The 16718-nt window shown below is 57.8% G+C and overlaps 8 protein-coding genes across 8 annotated transcripts; 5 read left to right on the forward strand and 3 right to left on the reverse strand.

The window, feature by feature from the left end:
• The first annotated feature begins 363 nt into the window (after positions 1-363).
• Positions 364-2372, forward strand: DL89DRAFT_268846 (uncharacterized protein). Its single transcript, XM_040888060.1, has 7 exons — positions 364-725; positions 754-966; positions 992-1213; positions 1245-1278; positions 1322-1496; positions 1531-2176; positions 2211-2372. The coding sequence occupies exons 1-7, from the start codon at positions 402-404 to the stop codon at positions 2331-2333; spliced, it is 1737 nt and encodes a 578-aa protein (XP_040742153.1). The 5' UTR covers positions 364-401; the 3' UTR covers positions 2334-2372.
• A 197-nt stretch (positions 2373-2569) lies between these two features.
• On the reverse strand, positions 2570-2956 carry DL89DRAFT_258903 (Phytochelatin-domain-containing protein; the record flags this gene model as incomplete). The annotated part of the gene is made up of 1 exon (XM_040885641.1): positions 2570-2956. The coding sequence occupies one exon, from the start codon at positions 2954-2956 to the stop codon at positions 2570-2572; it is 387 nt and encodes a 128-aa protein (XP_040742154.1).
• A 924-nt stretch (positions 2957-3880) lies between these two features.
• Positions 3881-4371, forward strand: DL89DRAFT_31803 (uncharacterized protein). Its single transcript, XM_040891092.1, has one exon. The coding sequence runs from the start codon at positions 3963-3965 to the stop codon at positions 4296-4298; it is 336 nt and encodes a 111-aa protein (XP_040742155.1). The 5' UTR covers positions 3881-3962; the 3' UTR covers positions 4299-4371.
• DL89DRAFT_268847 (Peroxin-3) lies at positions 4189-5903 on the reverse strand (the record flags this gene model as incomplete). Its single annotated transcript, XM_040888061.1, has 4 exons — positions 4189-4940; positions 5014-5502; positions 5540-5701; positions 5745-5903. Coding segments are annotated over 4 exons (1305 nt in total), but the record flags the coding sequence as incomplete, so codon positions are not given.
• Positions 5904-10052: 4149 nt separating this feature from the next.
• Positions 10053-11715, forward strand: DL89DRAFT_275392 (DUF500-domain-containing protein; the record flags this gene model as incomplete). The annotated part of the gene is made up of 4 exons (XM_040889300.1): positions 10053-10261; positions 10478-10491; positions 10676-11090; positions 11259-11715. The coding sequence occupies 4 exons, from the start codon at positions 10053-10055 to the stop codon at positions 11713-11715; spliced, it is 1095 nt and encodes a 364-aa protein (XP_040742157.1).
• A 1484-nt stretch (positions 11716-13199) lies between these two features.
• On the forward strand, positions 13200-13925 carry DL89DRAFT_225104 (AMPKBI-domain-containing protein; the record flags this gene model as incomplete). Its single annotated transcript, XM_040884729.1, has 1 exon — positions 13200-13925. The coding sequence occupies one exon, from the start codon at positions 13200-13202 to the stop codon at positions 13923-13925; it is 726 nt and encodes a 241-aa protein (XP_040742158.1).
• A 158-nt stretch (positions 13926-14083) lies between these two features.
• On the forward strand, positions 14084-14852 carry DL89DRAFT_323882 (uncharacterized protein; the record flags this gene model as incomplete). The annotated part of the gene is made up of 1 exon (XM_040891421.1): positions 14084-14852. Exon 1 carries the CDS (start codon positions 14247-14249, stop codon positions 14850-14852), a length of 606 nt encoding a protein of 201 aa, XP_040742159.1. The 5' UTR covers positions 14084-14246.
• Positions 14853-14894: 42 nt separating this feature from the next.
• DL89DRAFT_248029 (uncharacterized protein) lies at positions 14895-16425 on the reverse strand. The gene is made up of 3 exons (XM_040885140.1): positions 16334-16425; positions 15757-16248; positions 14895-15676 (listed from the first exon to the last, which is right to left on the reverse strand). Exons 2-3 carry the CDS (start codon positions 16007-16009, stop codon positions 15165-15167), a joined length of 765 nt encoding a protein of 254 aa, XP_040742160.1. The 5' UTR covers positions 16010-16248; positions 16334-16425; the 3' UTR covers positions 14895-15164.
• Between the last annotated feature and the right edge of the window lie 293 nt (positions 16426-16718).

The raw sequence follows: 16718 nt of genomic DNA on the forward strand, positions 1-16718 counted from the left end.
CGGGCAGCATAGACTCCATACCACCTAATAGCAGCACACTCTAGCGATGCCAGCCCGGACAGGCGACCTGTACGTCGGGACGGCGGTGAGGCAGGTGCACGACGCATTGCTACGGCTGGTGCAGAGCACGCAGCAGCGCCAGCTCGAGTTCCTGACGCGCGCAGTGCTGCTGTACGCCAGGCACCAGACAAAGATCCGGCGATCGATCATGGTTGTCATCTGCATCGGCATTCTGGATCGGCTGCGCCGGATATCCAGGATGATGACGTCGGAGCGCCAGCAGAAGACGAATGCCAGCAGCAACAGCAGCAGCAGCAGCAGCAACAGCAGCACGGACCAGAGGCAGCAGCGCGTAGGGAAATCCCAGCAGCGCGCAGCTTGACAAGCAGTTCTTTGACAACATGAAGCGGCTGGTGGCCATCGTGATTCCTGGCCTGGCGACGCGCGAGTTCGCCATGCTGATGACCCACAGCTGCCTGCTGGTGTTCCGCACGTTCCTGTCGGTTGTGGTGGCAGCGCTGGACGGGCAGATTGTGAGCTCGCTGGTCCGGCTCAACGGCAGGGAGTTCTTGATGGGGATCGTCAGGTGGATGGCCATTGCGGTGCCGGCCACGCTGACCAACAGCCTGCTGAACTACCTGCAGACGATGCTGGCCATCCGGTTCCGCCAGAACCTGACCGAGCATGTGCACGCAAAGTACCTGTCCAGGAACACATACTACGCCGTGGGCAATCCTGGACGACCGCATCAAGAACGCCGACCAGCTCATTGCCGTCGACATCATGAAGTTCTCCAACTCGCTGGCCGAGCTGTACTCGAACCTGGCCAAGCCCACGCTGGATGCATTTGTGTACAACATCCAGCTGGCCAAGAGCCTGGGTCTGGAGTCTCTGTTTGGCATCATGGTCGTCATCCAGCTGTCGATGGGCATGCTGCGGTACCTGACGCCGCCGTTTGGCCGGCTGGTTCGCCCAGGAGCAGAGGCTGGAGGGCGAGTTCTACTTCACCCACTCGCGGCTTATCGAGCACGCCGAGGAGGTTGCGCTGTACCGCGGCCACGACGCCGAGAAGCAGACTATCAACCGGCGGTACCTGCGGCTGGTGCGGCACATCAACCAGATCTTCCGCCTCAATGTGTTCTACGGCATGCTCGAGGACTTTATCGTCAAGTACTTCTGGGGTGCTGCTGGGCTGGTTGCGTGTGCGGCGCCGGTGTTTGCCGAGCGGCTGCCTGGCGGTGCAGAAGGCAGTGGCTACGTCGGTCGGCAGCGTGGCCAGTGCTGGCGGCAGCGCCAGCAGCAGCCTGGGCAACCGCACCAGAGGACTTTGTCACCAACCGCCGCCTGCTGCTGAGCGGCTCGGATGCGCTGGGCCGCATGATGTACTCGTACAAGGAGATTGTCGAGATGGCCGGGTATGCCGAGCGCGTCACCGACCTGCTCACCGTGCTGGACGATGTCAGCGAGGGCAAGTACGTCAAGACGCGGGTTGGGAAGTCGGCCGAGAAGAGCGCCAGCAACGACGCGGAGGCCTGACGTTGTCAACCAGCGTGGGCAGCAGGTCGAGAGCACAGACGACGTCGAGTTCATCGACGTGCCGATTGTGTCGCCCAACGGCGACGTGCTGGTGCGCCGGCTCAACTTCCATGTCACGCCGGGCCGCCACCTGCTGATCGTCGGTCCGAACGGGTGCGGCAAGTCGTCGATGTTCCGCATCCTGGGCGGGCTCTGGCCAGTGTACGGCGGCACTGTGCGCAAGCCCAGCATGAGCCAGATCTTCTACATCCCGCAGCGGCCGTATCTGCCGATCGGCACCCTGCGCGACCAGATCATCTACCCGGACTGCGCTGCCGACATGGAGCAGAAGGGCGTCAGCGATGCCGACCTGCTGTCCATCCTCAATGTGGTGCAGCTGGGCCACATTGTCGAGCGCGAGGGCGGCTGGGACTCGGTCAAGGTGTGGAGAGACGCGCTGTCTGGCGGCGACAAGCAGCGCATTGCCATGGCGCGCCTGTTCTACCACCGCCCGCGGTACGCCATCATGGACGAGTGCACCAGCGCGGTGAGCATGGACATCGAGAAGATCATGTACACGCACGCGACCAGCCTGGGAATCACGCTGCTGACTGTCTCCCACCGCCAGTCGCTGTGGCAGTACCACAACTACATACCTGCAGTACGATGGCCAGGGCGGGTACATGTTCTCCAAGCTGGATCCGCAGCGCCGCATCGAGCTGCTTGAGGAGAAGCAGCAGATCGAGCAGGAGCTGGCCTCAATCCAGGACCTGGAGACCCGCCTGCACGACCTCGAGATGCAGGTTGCTGCGTACTAGGCCCAGCAGCAGTAGTCTTTGCACCATGATGGCTTGTTATCTAATATATTCATGCGGTGACAAATTGCCAAATACGTGGTAGCGGCAACGTAGCAGGCAATATGCAATGATGGCGACTGCATCTACATTCACAAAGCACCCGTTCACCAGTAGGGCTATCAGGGACCAACGAATCCGATACTTCAGGTAGATCAGGTGTATGAGAGTCTGTACAAAAGGTAGAGTTTTTTTTATATCTATTTGGCGCCAGTTGAGCAGCAGCTCGAGCCCTTTCCGCACGACAGCTTGGTCGGGAACACGTCGAGTGGCCGCTCAGGGAGGTCAACGACGTCCGACTGGATCTTGGCCGACTGTGGAGCGAGCTGTGCCTGGTCTGCCAGCATATCCGCGTGGCCGATGCGCGAAATCAGGAAATACCCGCGTGGGCGCCCAGTCTCAATGTCAGCGGGCTGCAGCGAGTCATACAGCTTATCAACATCAGCAAACCAGCACGGATATTTGTAGCGGGCGCTATCAAGCACAAGCGCCTGGTTGGTTTCCGGATGGTAGGCACCGATGGGTGAAAAGTGACCATCGCCAGTCTGGCCCAATACCTTGCGCGAAAACGACAGCACCATGAACATGTCGTCGCGCTGCGTCACATACTTGATGTCCCGGAGGAACTCCTCGCGCGACACCTCATTTCCACGCTTGGCGATAACCTGGGCGTGCGACCGCGCCAGACAGATGAACTGGTCGAATGTGATTCCGCTGGTCTTGAGCTCGGTCTCGGTCCGGCACGACTCAAGCAGCTCGTCGCTGTACCAGCGCCAGATCACCCTTCCAGGTGCGGCCCGGGTCGACTTCGAGCGCGTTGAGAACCATGGCCAGGGAGCTCGGCCCGCAGTAGGCAGGCTCGGACTGCACGGTAAAGTTGCCCGCCAGGTTGAAGTAGCCTTCGGCGTAGCCCTTGTTCAGGCTTTCCTTGAACAGTTTGCGGCCGGTGTTCGATGTGAACGAGATCAGCTCGTCAGGCAGCTCGCGCCGATAGAAGCTCTTGTCGGCAGCCTGCGGGTCGGCAGCCTGCGGGTCGGCAGTCTTGGGGTGCAGCTTGCTCGTGCAGGACTTCCTGTCAGGCGTTGAGCTGGCGCAGAAGGGTGTGGTCCTGGATAGTCATTGGTTGTTGCTTAATTGACGGCGAATGTGTTGGTGTTTGGCCGTGTTGGCTGCGAGGCGCGAGGAAGCGGGTCTGGAATTGCGGGGTGTTGCGGGTTGGCAGTGTGGGTGCTGCGGGTGGGTGCACTTGTGCGAGAGGCAGAGAATGTTTGTGTCAGCTGGGAAGAGCGAATTGCCCGAGTTAATGTGTGTAGAGAGGAGGCGGAAGGCAGAGGTGCGTGTTGGAACTACAGCTAGGGGTAACGAGTGTGCGCAGAAACATTTTTGCGAGGTAGGGGGAAAGGGGGAAGCTTTTATATGCAGAGAGTATCACGCAGTGCAGAGAGGGCGGTGGGGAGGAAGAATGGAGGAATGATTTTTCGTGACCTGCTTACTAAAAATTTTGCTTGACTGGCTCGCTGAAAAAGCGCAATATCCAACCTGTTTTATATCCCTACGAATAAAATCACGTGAGGCACTATCCGGTTTGGCTGAATGAGCGCCCAAGGAAAGTCCGCGCTAAAATGCCTCTTTTGGAACCTAGCTTGCTGCTTGGAACACTCTGCGGTTCTTGTTTTCAAACAGATAACGGCTTTGCTGCTCAACCATTTCGCAACCAACGGCACCCGCTGGTTGGCTGGACGGCGCCTGTTTTATATCAGATTGTCGCTGGCGCGCACAGCAAAGGCTGCTGTTGTCCTGCTGCTGCCGTCTGGTTGGATCTTCGGTTGGAAGCTCGGTGGATGGTGCTCCGAATCTGATGAAAGGGTGGCAACGAAAGCGGCCAACAACGAAAGAGTCGCTCAACCCGCCGGGCTTTGCACAACGTAATCTGCTGAAAGCAGAGTGCCGGTGCTTCAATAGATTCGGACTTGTACAGCGCACATTGTTTCTGAATGCACAGCTACTTCGCACCCCAAGCAGACACGGCTGAAACAAGATTATTGAATTAGGGACACTCGAATACTACTTTTTGCGCTAGAACACAGCGTCCTCGGCTGTGTACACCGCAGCAGACAGCGCCTGGATCTCGCGCGAGGCGCTGACATTCTCCAGGTACTGGTTCGGCACGCCGTTTAGGATCTGGTGGCCCTCGCGGGCAATCCTGGGCAGCAGCTGGACGATGACCACGCGGCTTTCGGGCGGTGGCGAGAACTCCTCAAACTCCTTGACGACATCATCGAGATCTGGTGCAGTCTCGCCCTCGACAGTCGGCGGCAGGGGCCGGCTGACGTTAGGCAGGGGTACGGGCTCCGGGAAGCTTTCCTGCAGCGACTCCAGCAGCTGCACGGTGAGTCTGTCGACACAACTGCCCAGAACATACGAAAAGTCTGTGCTTTCGATGATGTCGCGCATCTGGTCGATCAAGCGCACAAAGACGGGAGTGTACACCTGCTTGGCATCGAGGCGGTTCGATGCCAGGTAGTCCTGGATCTCGGCGTTCTCAGTGGGCAGCAGCAGGCCTGCCAGCGTCTGCTCGAAGGCCGTTGGCGCGAATTTTCGCATGAATGTCAGAGAACAGCGCCGACAGCTCGCGGTGGGTGACCCGCTCCTTCAGCGACAGCTGGCTGATGGACTGGTCGACGGCCAGCGCGATCTGCGCCATCAGCTGGCGCCAGCCACGGTTCAGGAACCACCAGCTAACCATCAAAAAGTTCTGCTCGTCAGCCAGCGCGATTTTGGACTGGTATTTACCCTCCAGGGCAACATCATCCTCGGTGCCGGTGAACTTGCCCACAACCGAGTCCAGGTATGTGCTGCGGCCGACCATGTTCAGCTGGATATGCACCATCAGCGTTAGAAGCGACTCGGCGTAGATGGCAATGAGCGTGCGCGAGAAGCTCTGCACCTTGATGTCCTCCCAGATCGCTACCTTGCTTCTCCGCGGCGCCTCCTCAACCGGCTTCTCCGTCTCCTCCTGGGACTGCTCACTGTCCACCACGATACCGTTCGTCTCGCTGCCCTTTCTCTCGTCTGCCTCGGCCTCCTTGTTCTGTTCGCCCGACCACACGTTGCTCTCAGGCGTCGGCGCCTTCTGGGATTGCGCGCAGCTCTGCGATTAACCGCTCGACGTCGACTTCGCGCAGAACCTGCTCGCTGAGCTCGGGCAGGAGGCTCATGATTGTGAACAGGCAATCGCGCTGGTTCTGGTCGAAGCGGCGGCGGATGCCTTCCTTGGCCGTGCGGTCCCGCGCCGACGTGAGCTGCATATCGTACAGCTTCTGTGTCAGCAGCTTGGTGGTGTAGTACAGGCCGCCGGCAACGCCTGCCGGTCACAATAAACTTGCGCTGGTGCCGCTTTACGAAATTCCACGTGCCTTGCAACATTGGGCTCTTCTTGTGCTGGAATGTTGGAAAAGAAACGGTGCTTTTTAGCTTTCGGACAGGAGCAAAGTGCGAACTGCCAGCAAAGCGTGCGGCCCCGGAGGCTGCTGTCACTGTGCCCGAAAGGCAGATGGTGCGCGCCAAGAGAGCGAGTGAGAGATACAGGCGGCATGTGACAGGGCGGTAATCCGATCTCCCCGCGATTTAATCCAAACCCGGACTGGCAGGACAGCTTGGCAGGAGACCTGGGACGGGACCGACTATTCGATTCAGGTTTTGGCACAATGGCCGCTGGCGCAGTACCGCGCAAGAGCCAACAAAGGTGATGGGCAGTAGCAATTGGGGAGTTGACGAGCTTGAGTCTTGGGGAGGTCCACGCTTCGTCCTCGAGGGATCGACCGCAAAAATGAACGTAGCACCACGGTCCGCAAAACGAGCCTGTGGGCTGGAAAGCCTTTTTTCATAAGCGAAAACGTTCGCAAAATAGGAAACCAAGCAGACCTCAGAAAAACCAGAAGCCCAGCTGCTCTCCTGCTGCCCCACCTCTTTCTTGGCCTTTCCCTCTCGTTCCCTTCTAGCACCCCTCACTTCCCCATCCGCCTTCATCTCTCTTCACTCGCCCATCCGCACTCCCTTACAAACATTCTCATCCTCCCTTCATCCCCATCTCTAACGTTTGCCTTTTCACTTCCCTGTTTCCCTCGCATCCATGTACTCCTCGTTTCCATTGCACTTCTGAAATATACCGAAAAAGAATTAACGACCATGTCGACCGGCAGCATCTACATTACGCGTTCGCAGACGGCCACCGAGATGTCGACTTCGTTCGACAAGAGCCTGCGGGATTCAGGCGCCTCATTCGGCGACGTGTTTGCGATTCTCAGTGACTCGGCTGTCACGAGTGCTAGCACTGCGGTGGGCTCCGACGCAGGTGGCAGTTCGCCAGACCTGTCCCTGGAGCATGACGGCATGCAGCCTGACGTCCCGGTCCACAATGACCATGGCTGAAATTGCGCGTCTGTATGACGAATGTGCCGGATCGATATACAAGGACTGTGACATCCAAGGCAAGTATCTGTTTAATTCCTACGGACACTGGGACTGGACTATGGGAGCGAAATATCCTGCATGTGTGAAGCCGCTTGTTTATTTTCAAACGCCGCTCCAGCGCTTACGCAATTAGTTGCATGCTGGTTCTCACAATGCACGCCGATGCGTTCCTACACATGCATGTGTGTGCGGGGATGAGGGGCTTTGTACCTTATTCCACAGTGGGACCACGCCCATTGTCGACATCTTTGTCAGCTAGTCGGAAAGCAGCGTCGTGTTTTTGTTTTTTGTTCCTGCACGCGGTTTCTAGATAGGATCGGCGACTGTGACACTTTAATGGTAGTCCGGTCCTCAAAGTGGGCAATCGCTCTTTCCCCGAACTGTCTTGGCTAGCAAAGGCTATGTTTGCCAAGGTGTCGACATGTTTCGGCCGTAGTGGCTGGTACAAAGAAATGCCCTATTGCCGCTTACTGCCTAGGCTTGGCCTTGCTATCTACGGCCCGGTGTGATGTCCTCGATCCAGCCTCGATGTTGGCATGTCCTTGGTGGAGGAAAATTCCTTGCTCATGTGATTTAGTGGTAATACCGCCATCTCCTGCCCATGACTGCTCCGCGGACACGCCATCCTGGGTCATACACATGTCCACCAGATGTGTTGTCTGTGCGGGCAATTTCTCGCCCATGTAAACAAAAAAAGTGCATTAATCTGTCCGTTGCACATTCTCAAAATTCCTGACAAGTCCTGTTTCATTTGTGCTCTTGTCCGACATCCTCGCCCTCGCACCGAGGCAAAGGCAGGGCGCAGCGATTCGCTATCGCCTGTATGGCGCCTTGCGAGGAGCCACAAGCACCAGGTCTCGCTGGTGCTCTCCCAAGCAGCACTGGCTACAACCAGGGCCAGCAAAGACGCTGCAGTGCCTGTTTCTGCCCCGCTCGGTGCACTGAGAGAGCCGAGAAAAAAATTGGGGACGTACCGTGGACTGTGGATGACAGGAATTGCCATTTGCTCCAGCCATATGTGTTTTTCTTTTTGGGCCTCTGATGATCATTTCCCTTCCTGTGTTCTTGGGCTGGGCGCACAAGAAAGGCAAATTTCCACCACAGGGCGAATGGAGGCATTAGAATACTTACATCCCAACCATTCTGTGCTTTTGCTCAGCTTGTAGGCCAGGGATTTAAAAGCACCCGGTCCTCCCTGACCCCGTCGATTGCCCAATTTTCGACTCCCCACCCTTCTCCTGCACTGGATTCAAATATGCCCACATACAAGGGTAACCGGATGACAATCGATATAGATGCGCGCCCAGCGCATGCCCTTCCGCAGCCGCCTTCGCCGGCGTCGCCGACTCTGCTGAAGACGCGGGCCAGCAAGCTGCGCGACGAAGACATGAAGCGTCTGTCGTCGGATCAGAAGCTCAAGGCGTTCCCAGGCAATCTCCTGCCACGCCTCGACGTCAGTATGGCCAAGTCGCGCAGCACACTGCCATCGCCGGATGAACTCCTCGGCATGCCATTTTCGGCGAGTATGTTTGTTGCGCAGCCCATCCCAGAACTGCCCACTGAGGAGGCGGCAGCGACAGCAAATTCTGCCAGTGAGGAGCAAGAGGCAATTCACACCGTATCATATGGATACGGCAGCACCGAAGGCGCACGAACTCATGAAGTCGCAGCCAATCGCGGACGGTAGCATAGGGAAGCTCACACGGCAGCGCAGCATTGGCAGCGCATCGGCACGCATCGATGGCCAGGGCGGGTTCCTGAAGCGATCGATCTCGATGCTCCTGCGGCGGTCCAACAGCAGCAGCCGGCCGCATACCAGCGAGGACAGCGAGTCCTCCATTGCCTCGGCCCCCGTCTCGCCAACCGCTGAAGGACATCAGGGCTTGGGCAGCGTGGACCTGAGTGCGGCGCTGAGGATATCGCAGTTCTCGACCAGCAGCGCAATGGGCACAATGTCGACGCTGATCGGCAACTCCATGGTGCATGTCAAAGTTGTCCTGGACTCGCAGAACGCGGTCGTCTTGGCGATGCCGCGCAATCTTGTGTTTGCACAGGCGCGCGAGCGCATTCTGACAAAATTTTTCTCGGCTGGATTCCCGCTGGTTGCGCTCAAGTGCCGCCGCCTGGTACTGCGGCAACCAGGTGGCCAAATGTTTGTGGTCGCTGACAACCGCGCATGGCGCGGCGTGATGGATGCTGTCGGCAGTACCCGGGTACTGCGCAAGGGGAAGGCGAGGCGCCTGGTGCGCCTGGCGGATGAGGATGCAGAATTGGGTGCTGAGCCGACCGGCGTCAAGTACGTTGACAAACTGACTCTGAGCTTGATGAACCCTAGCGACCTGCCGGCGGCCGACGAGGAGCCGACCACGCCTTGCACGGCGGGTGCAGATGACTTTCTTAACAGCTCCCTGCCGATGCTATCCCCGGCTGCGCTGTAGGCCGTCCCTCCCCCCTTCCCTCTGCAGCTTATTGTAAACTAGTCCCCCTTCCATTTTCATCTCTGTTTTTAGGCCCTGTTGCTTCCTTGTCAACCACCACTCTCTTTGATGTCCTTCAAATGTAATTTTTTTGGTGTCCACCTGCTAGTTGTAGTGCCATGGTGAATGGGTGCTGCGCCTGACGCCCTATAGCCACCAGCGGCCACCACAACATATTGCGCAGTCACCTGGTTTGTCAGCTGGTCCAGTCCCACCAAAGTCTTGGCGGAAAGCTGGGCTCAGCAGCAGACGCAAGACAATGCTACGCGATTAAAAGAAAAGATGTGGGAAATGGAAGTAGCATGGGTAGGATTGGCCTCTGGATAGCCGCCCGCGACTCATGCGAGCATACGCAGCATGCTCCCCTCGTGCCAGACTTGGCGGTGGCGGTAGCCAGTTGCTCGCCAGGCCGTTAGCCTTGTGCGGCGGCACATCTTTGGTTGGCTACTTTCCTTGGCAGAAAGACGCCCACAGGCGAAGTCTTGGCATCGCTCTAAAAAGATGAGGAAAGTTTCAGGGACACTAATCCGGGGTTGGGGGATGCCGAGGACTGCCCAGCTTGACGCGAATTTGCAGGGAACGGCTTTTTCCGCACGCTCTTTTGGAAATAAAACCACTGCGCTATCCACCAGGCCACCAACTCTTCTTTTCCGCCGCTTTCTTTTCTCTATCTTTCTTTCCTCTCCTGTTCTTCAAACTTACATAGATTACCAATCTTAAATTCAAAGCAACAATGTCCAGAATTCCGTTGCCGCAGAGCCTCGACAAGGAGTGCATCAAGGCGGCGAAAATCCTGAACTCGTTCATGGACGTCGGCAGCGGCGTCGACAAGTTCATCCCGCCCAACATCCTGGCGAACGCCAAGGGTATCGCCTTCATGACCGTCATCAAGGCCGGCTTCATCTGGTCAGGACGTCTTGGCTCGGGCTTGGTTGTTGCTCGGTAAGCATTGGCGCTTGGTACATGGCTATATATATGAGTGTTCACTGTTTTCGCAACCCCTTGGCACTCACTGCCGAGACGAGAAGGGGGTGTGGGCGTGTGGGGAAGGGTCAAAGCCAACTCATTTAGCACCACTACCTACCATTGTCCGAGCTACTGCTGCTAATTGCTATTTTTCTGTTTCTCCTTTTCTCTCCATTACCGTGTTCCTTGTAGGTTGCCTGATGGAAGTAAGTGCAGTCGAAACGCTATTCTGCCATAAGCCCTATGCGAAACCCAGCGATAATGCAAGCGCTGCGGCTCTCCACCCAGCCTGTGGCATCTGTCACACCCAATGCCCTTGACCAATTTCACAAGACTAACAGCCAAGTTTGGCAACCCTGTGTCTCCATTACACTTCTTGGCACGCTGTAGGATGGTCCGCACCCTCTGCAATCGGCACAGCCGGCGCGGGTGTCGGAGGGCAGATCGGCGCAGAAATGACCGACTTTGTCATGATTCTTAACACGCCCTCTGCGGTCAAGGCCTTCACTCACGGCGGAAATGTCACACTCGGTGGAAACCTGTCAGTGAGTGCTGGTCCCATCGGCCGCAGCGCCGAGGCGTCTGGCGCCATCCGCAATGTTGCGCCTGTGTTCTCGTACTCAAAGTCCAAGGGTCTGTTCGCCGGCGTTTCGCTTGAGGGTTCGGTGATCCTGGAGCGCAAGGACGCCAACGCCAAGCTGTACGGCCGCCCCGTACGTGCTGGGGCGCTATTGGATGGCTCGGTCCCGCCGCCCCCGCAGGCCGATGTTCTGTACCGCGCTCTGGATCTCAAGGCCGCGGCCAAGTCTGGAGCCCTGGAGGGATCGCCGGCTGCCACCTTCACGGAAACCACACCAGGTCCCTACGGCGGCACAGCCAACTATGGTGCCTCGGCGTCTCCCTCATACGGCAGCGCATCAGGCCCCTATGGCGCGCCGACCCCGCCTGTCGGTGCTGGCCCAGCAGCCGGCAGCAACCAGTCGTACCTCAACCGGAGCCTGACACAGTCTTCGCAGGACAGCAATCCTGCCCCGCCCGGCTACGGCGCTGGTTTCGGTGGCGCCAGCAACTACGGCAGCGCGTCGGGATACGGTGCCTCGGGATACGGGTCGGCGGGCTATGGTGCTGAAGACAAGAATGCTGGTGGTAGCACGTATGGCGGTGCCAGCAGCTACCAAGCTGCACCGGTCGGCGATGTCAAGGCACAGCGTGGCCCGCCGCCGCCGCCTCCCGCACGGGCAGCGACGAACAACAACATGCGCGCTGTGGCCATGTATGATTTCGCCGGCGAGCAGGCTGACGATCTGTCGTTCACCAAGGGTGACCTGATCAATGTCACCAAGAAAACCGAGAGCCAGAATGACTGGTGGGAGGGTACCTGCAACGGCAGGAGCGGCCAGTTCCCGGCAAACTATGTGCGTCTGGACTGAACGAGCCGGCATAGCCAAGTCGCCAATGTGCTTTTTCGTTCTCGCCTTTTTGCTCTTGATGTAGTTAACGCCTTTCAATTCTACCCCTCCTAGTTTCGGTTTTGTGAACAATCTGCTTGCCTCCACGCGGCAAGCCCTGGCCTCATACTAGGCATCTGCCCTGATATGATGGCCTTGTATCGACTTGTGGATATGTTGCACATGTCGATGACGGGATGCTGGCCAACATGGATACTAACCCTGCCATATATGCATGGTATCACCACCCCGTCAGTGGTAGGTGTTTAGCGTTACGTTGGCGGTGTGGTGCCAGGTTATTTTGCAGTTGCTACACTTTAAAATCTTTGAAAAATACAATCGAAAAACAGGGGTGGTTCAGAAGTACTACCCGCTGGCTGACTGACCGCTGGCCAGCACGCATTACTCGCGCTCATTGCCATCGCTTGGGCTACGGATATGCAGCACATGCGCGTCGCTAGTGTCCTCGTCGTCATCGCTGAGCAGCTCCAGCCTCGCGTCCTCTTCCGCCTGCAACTCTTCACTGTCAAGCTCATGATACCCCGTCGGGCGTGCGTCGACCAGCTCGCGCAGCGCCATGACGCCTGTGGGCACCAGCTGGAAGCTCTTCTTGACCAGGATGCCGAGTCCTATGAAGGCTATAGAGCACATGATCATGATGGCCACTATTGTCGTCGTCCAGTCGTCGTTGGATGGGTGCCGCTCGACCGGCGGTGACGGTGGCGGGCTGGTGTCCTGCAGGTGGCCACCGTGTGGGAATGAGTATGACAGCATTTGGCGTAAGTGGAATAGGAGGGGTCAGAAATGAGAAACGCAAAATATGTGCAAGCAGAGACAAGAAAATTGGCGGATGACGCGAGAGCGGGCCACAGTCGCACGTGTGACGCAAAAAACCGCCTGGCAGCAGCATGAAAAAAAAAAAAAAAACAGGTGGTTTTGTACAGCATTCGCACTACGAAATCTTTTGCCCACTTTGCCTCTACATTTCCCCCATTCACTTCGAGTTACACTTTATTTTTCTTTCTCCAAGTCGCTCTCTATCCTCTTACCCACACACGCCTTGCTCCATGGGAAACACACAGTCAGTTGAGGGCACACCAGCCGGACACGCAGGCAACCCACGGCACAGCACCCACCACGGCACAGCCAGCAGCGACACTGCCCAGGGCGGTATCTCCCGCCGCCTCTCCCGGCGCTCGAAGCCCACGGTAACAACATCCGCCGCAGTGCCTAGCATCCAAACTGTGCCGGTACGGAATGCCAACCGGCCCTCCACGCTCCACCCGCCAGCAGTCGGCCCCGTGGACATGCTGTCGCCTGTAGTTGGCTCGCCGCTGCCCGACTCGGCGCTGCTCAACCAGGCAGCTATGAACAGATATGAGGGCGGTGCTGGTCGCGCCATGCACATGGTTATTCCCGAGACGATCCCGCAGACGCTGCCGAACCAGGGCGGGCTAGCGCAGATGATGGCAGCACGCAAGGCGGCTCCGGGCGTGGCCGGAAAATCGCCCGTGCCTGGCATTGCTCAGGACGGCGAGCCCATCGTGCTAGGCGCCGATGACGGCGAGCAGCGCAAGGCAGTGCCGACGCTTATCCGGTGGGCCGAGCCCGGCAGCAACGTGTATGTGTCGGGGTCGTTCATCGACTGGCAGTACAAGATCAAGCTGCATGAGAACGACGGCATGCACGGCGTGGTGGTCGACCTGCCCGTGGGCACGCACTGCATGAAGTTCATCGTCGACGGCAAATGGCGGTGCTCCAGCCGCTTTGTCATTGCGCCCGACGATGACGGCAACCTCGTCAACTTCTTCAAGGTTGAGGATGTCATTGAGGAGGCAGAGATCGAGAAGGAAGACAACGTCGAGGGTCTTGACCCCTCCGCTATGTCAAACTCACCGCCTGGCGAGTACGGCTCGGCTATTCCCGACTTGGCTAAGCTGGCCCGCGACGCGTCTGCCAGCCGCCGCAACGAGCCGCCGCTGCTGCCACCCCACCTTAACCAGGTGCTGCTCAACAGCTCCGAGATCCGCCGCGACGACCCGAATGTCCTGCCCGTGCCCAACCACGTCGTGCTCAACCACCTGTACGCCTGCTCCATCAAGGACAATGTCATGGCCGTTTCCAGCACCTCGCGCTACCGCGGCAAGTACCTGACCACAATATACTACAAGCCGGTGACCCCGCTCAGCTAGGCACAGCCGAGAGTTACATGTAGAGTCTTTTTTTCAGCCAGTTCGACGCAAATGGATTGCCATAATTTTGACTCCCAGCACTGGCTCGTGGTGGGGCTAAAAGAGCGGTGTTTGTGGCCAGCGAGGGTGGGCGAAGAATTGCGAAAAACTCCTTCCACAACAGCACACAAACCAAATCTGAAGCCTGAATCAAGCACCCAATTTTCTGCACTCTCCACCCTTGATCAGCCCACGCTCAAAATCACCAGCAGGACGGGTGTTTAATCATTGAATCAATCACGTGAGCAATTGACTATCGACAACACCCGCTTTGGGCACACGATGAACACACGCGGCAGCAGCAGCGGTCAGCACCCCAGCACCGGACGCAACAACTACACGCCACGAGGCAATGGACGAGGCGGGCGGGGCCGCGGGCGTGGCGGACACAGCGACCATGGCAACCTCAATCGTGGCGGGCATAGCGACCACAGCGGCTTCAGCCGTGGCGGGCATAATGACCATGGCGGCTTCAACCGCGGTGGCCGTGGCCGTGGTGGGCGCGGCGACCACGGCAGCATGCACAAGCCGCCCGGCCTGGTGGCAGTCAAGCCGACAGGCTCCACGCCCGTAGACAGCGCAACCTGGCGAGTTATGTACGGGGCGCCGGCAGTGACGCGGCCAGAGGTGAGCACGACGGGCGAGCAGGTGCCAGGCCCATTTAGCCCACCGCTGCGACCAGTGGATGGCGGGGAGCAGAATGGAATACGGCGACCGCAGGATATTTTGAGGAAGCACAACGAGGCGTTTGTGATGAAGCAGAGGGTGCAGGTGCTGCTGCAGCAGGCCGCGAACAGTCTGTCGGGAGGACATGGCAACTATGTGGGCAAGTTGTCGCATAACAACAACCCGCTCATCCCGGTTCTGCCGCGGCCAGATGCTGTTTGACAACACCGCTCACCCTTGCATTCCCACTCCCTCCTTCTCCCTGTAATTTTCACACTTCATTACACACAAATCCACCATGTTTTGGCAATAATGAACACAGCCGCGGGCCATGGCAAGAGCATGTGACGACTAGTGGCATGACATACCACACCCGCCCCCTACCACTATGCCGGCCCTCGGTTTCCTTTGGCATATAATTGAGAAGCGATTCAGAGACTAAGATACAGAGAAGGAGTATATAAAAGGCTGGTGAAGGCAGTGGCAGCGTTTTTGTTCGAGGCACAGGGGCGGTTCGCTCGCACAGCAGGCTGTTCACACGATCGACCGCAGGCGCGGCGACAGCAGCGGCGTATGCTCCGTTGACGGGCATACGTTCTGCTTGCAGATGGGACAGAACTTCTTGCGAGTCGTCAGCCACCGGTCGATGCATTTAACGTGATACTGATGCCGGCACGGCAGAATACGGAGCTCATCTTCGTCGTCAAAGTCGTCCAGGCAGATCGCGCATTCCTCGGGCTCGCCCTCACGGTACTTTGAGTGGTAGAACGTCTTGGTCGGCAGCCCGTTGACCACGTCTGTCGGAGCCAGGTCGCGCAGCCGGTGCTGCCGCAGACGCAGCCGGTACAAAATGTAGATGAACCCCATCATCAGCATCGGCGACAGAATCGTAATGAACAGCACATCGAGGAACGGCAGCTCGTAGTACTCGTTGCGCATCAGCTTGATCATAAGCGGCCCGTCCGACATGGCTGCAGCATCGCGCAGTCCGTTGTATTCGCTGCGCGCAATAAACGATGACGGAATATGCACATCTGACGTGTCACCTACACTCGGAGCCAGTGTTTAGCATAATGCCTCAGAAAAAAAGCTTTCGCGCCGCCATTGTTCCCTGATGATACTTTACCTGAGGCGTACATTGTCACGGGCAGATCGTACCATGGGTCGCCGACAAGCACCGCCGCGGCACCCGATGCCTGCATGTTGCGCACTTTCTCGACAAAGCCGCAGCTGCCGCGCTCCACCAGTGCTACCCACGCATGGTCCGTGTCCAGCCGGTGCACCAGCGGGCGGCACCCGTCCACGTTGCCTGGCTCGATATCCTCGACGATCACCAGCCGTCCGACCAGGCCGTCGTCGCCCAGGTGCGATCCAAACATGGCTGACCGATCCTACACCAACCCCAAATAAGGGCATGTTTAAGCACAAAAACTATAGGCTTTTGCACGGCAATCCATATGCATGCTCGCCAAAGGATGCTCGTCTGGGCCATCCGCCGGGCCTTCCACACTCCAAAAGGGGAGCAGAAGACCCGGCTGAGTGGCCAGCTAAAAATGAGTGACACCCGAGAAGTGTGCTTGTTCTGCGGATCTCTTACCTCGAAGGTGACGTTTGTCGACTACACAACCAAGGAAACACAGGCTTAGCACATCGCAACAGAACCAACGATGAGCCGCTTATTATGACTCAGCCTCCCCACTTACCACCACCACGACCGACGCCTGGACCTGCAGTATATTCGACACAGCCAGCAGCATGGCCACTAGCACGGCTATGCCCTGGCGTGCTGCGAAGCACAGCTTGCTCATTCTTGGCAGGTTGCTTTTATGAAAGAGTGACGAAAATATGGAATTGCAAAAAGTGCGCGCAAGTAGAGCGACAGAGTAACAATGAACGGTGTTTTGGACCAAAAGGAGAATAAACGAGAGCTGAAGAATGTACGAGAAAAACAGCGAACGAGAGGGGCAAGAGCAGAGATGCAGCGGCAAGAAAAAAGCTGTCGCTGCTTGTTGCGGCTCTGAAAAAAAAAAAAAAACAGCCCCCACCACCACACCACTTGCGACGCCGAGGTATTTACCTACTTTCAGC

This window comes from Linderina pennispora (assembly GCF_002104995.1).
Source record: "Linderina pennispora strain ATCC 12442 chromosome Unknown DL89scaffold_10, whole genome shotgun sequence".
NCBI lineage: Eukaryota > Fungi > Kickxellomycota > Kickxellomycetes > Kickxellales > Kickxellaceae > Linderina > Linderina pennispora.

Bases quoted from the DNA above. Each gene is read 5' to 3' on its own strand.
- DL89DRAFT_248029 (XM_040885140.1), bottom strand. From the start codon at position 16,009: ATGTTTGGATCGCACCTGGGCGACGACGGCCTGGTCGGACGGCTGGTG. The intron at 15,677-15,756 runs GTAAAGTATCAT...CTCCGAGTGTAG, and splicing joins CGTGACAATGTACGCCTCAG to GTGACACGTCAGATGTGCAT.
- DL89DRAFT_268846 (XM_040888060.1), top strand. From the start codon at position 402: ATGAAGCGGCTGGTGGCCATCGTGATTCCTGGCCTGGCGACGCGCGAG. The intron at 1,214-1,244 runs GTGTTTGCCGAG...CTGGCGGTGCAG, and splicing joins TGGTTGCGTGTGCGGCGCCG to AAGGCAGTGGCTACGTCGGT. The intron at 1,497-1,530 runs GTCGGCCGAGAA...AACGACGCGGAG, and splicing joins GTCAAGACGCGGGTTGGGAA to GCCTGACGTTGTCAACCAGC.
- DL89DRAFT_31803 (XM_040891092.1), top strand. From the start codon at position 3,963: ATGAGCGCCCAAGGAAAGTCCGCGCTAAAATGCCTCTTTTGGAACCTA.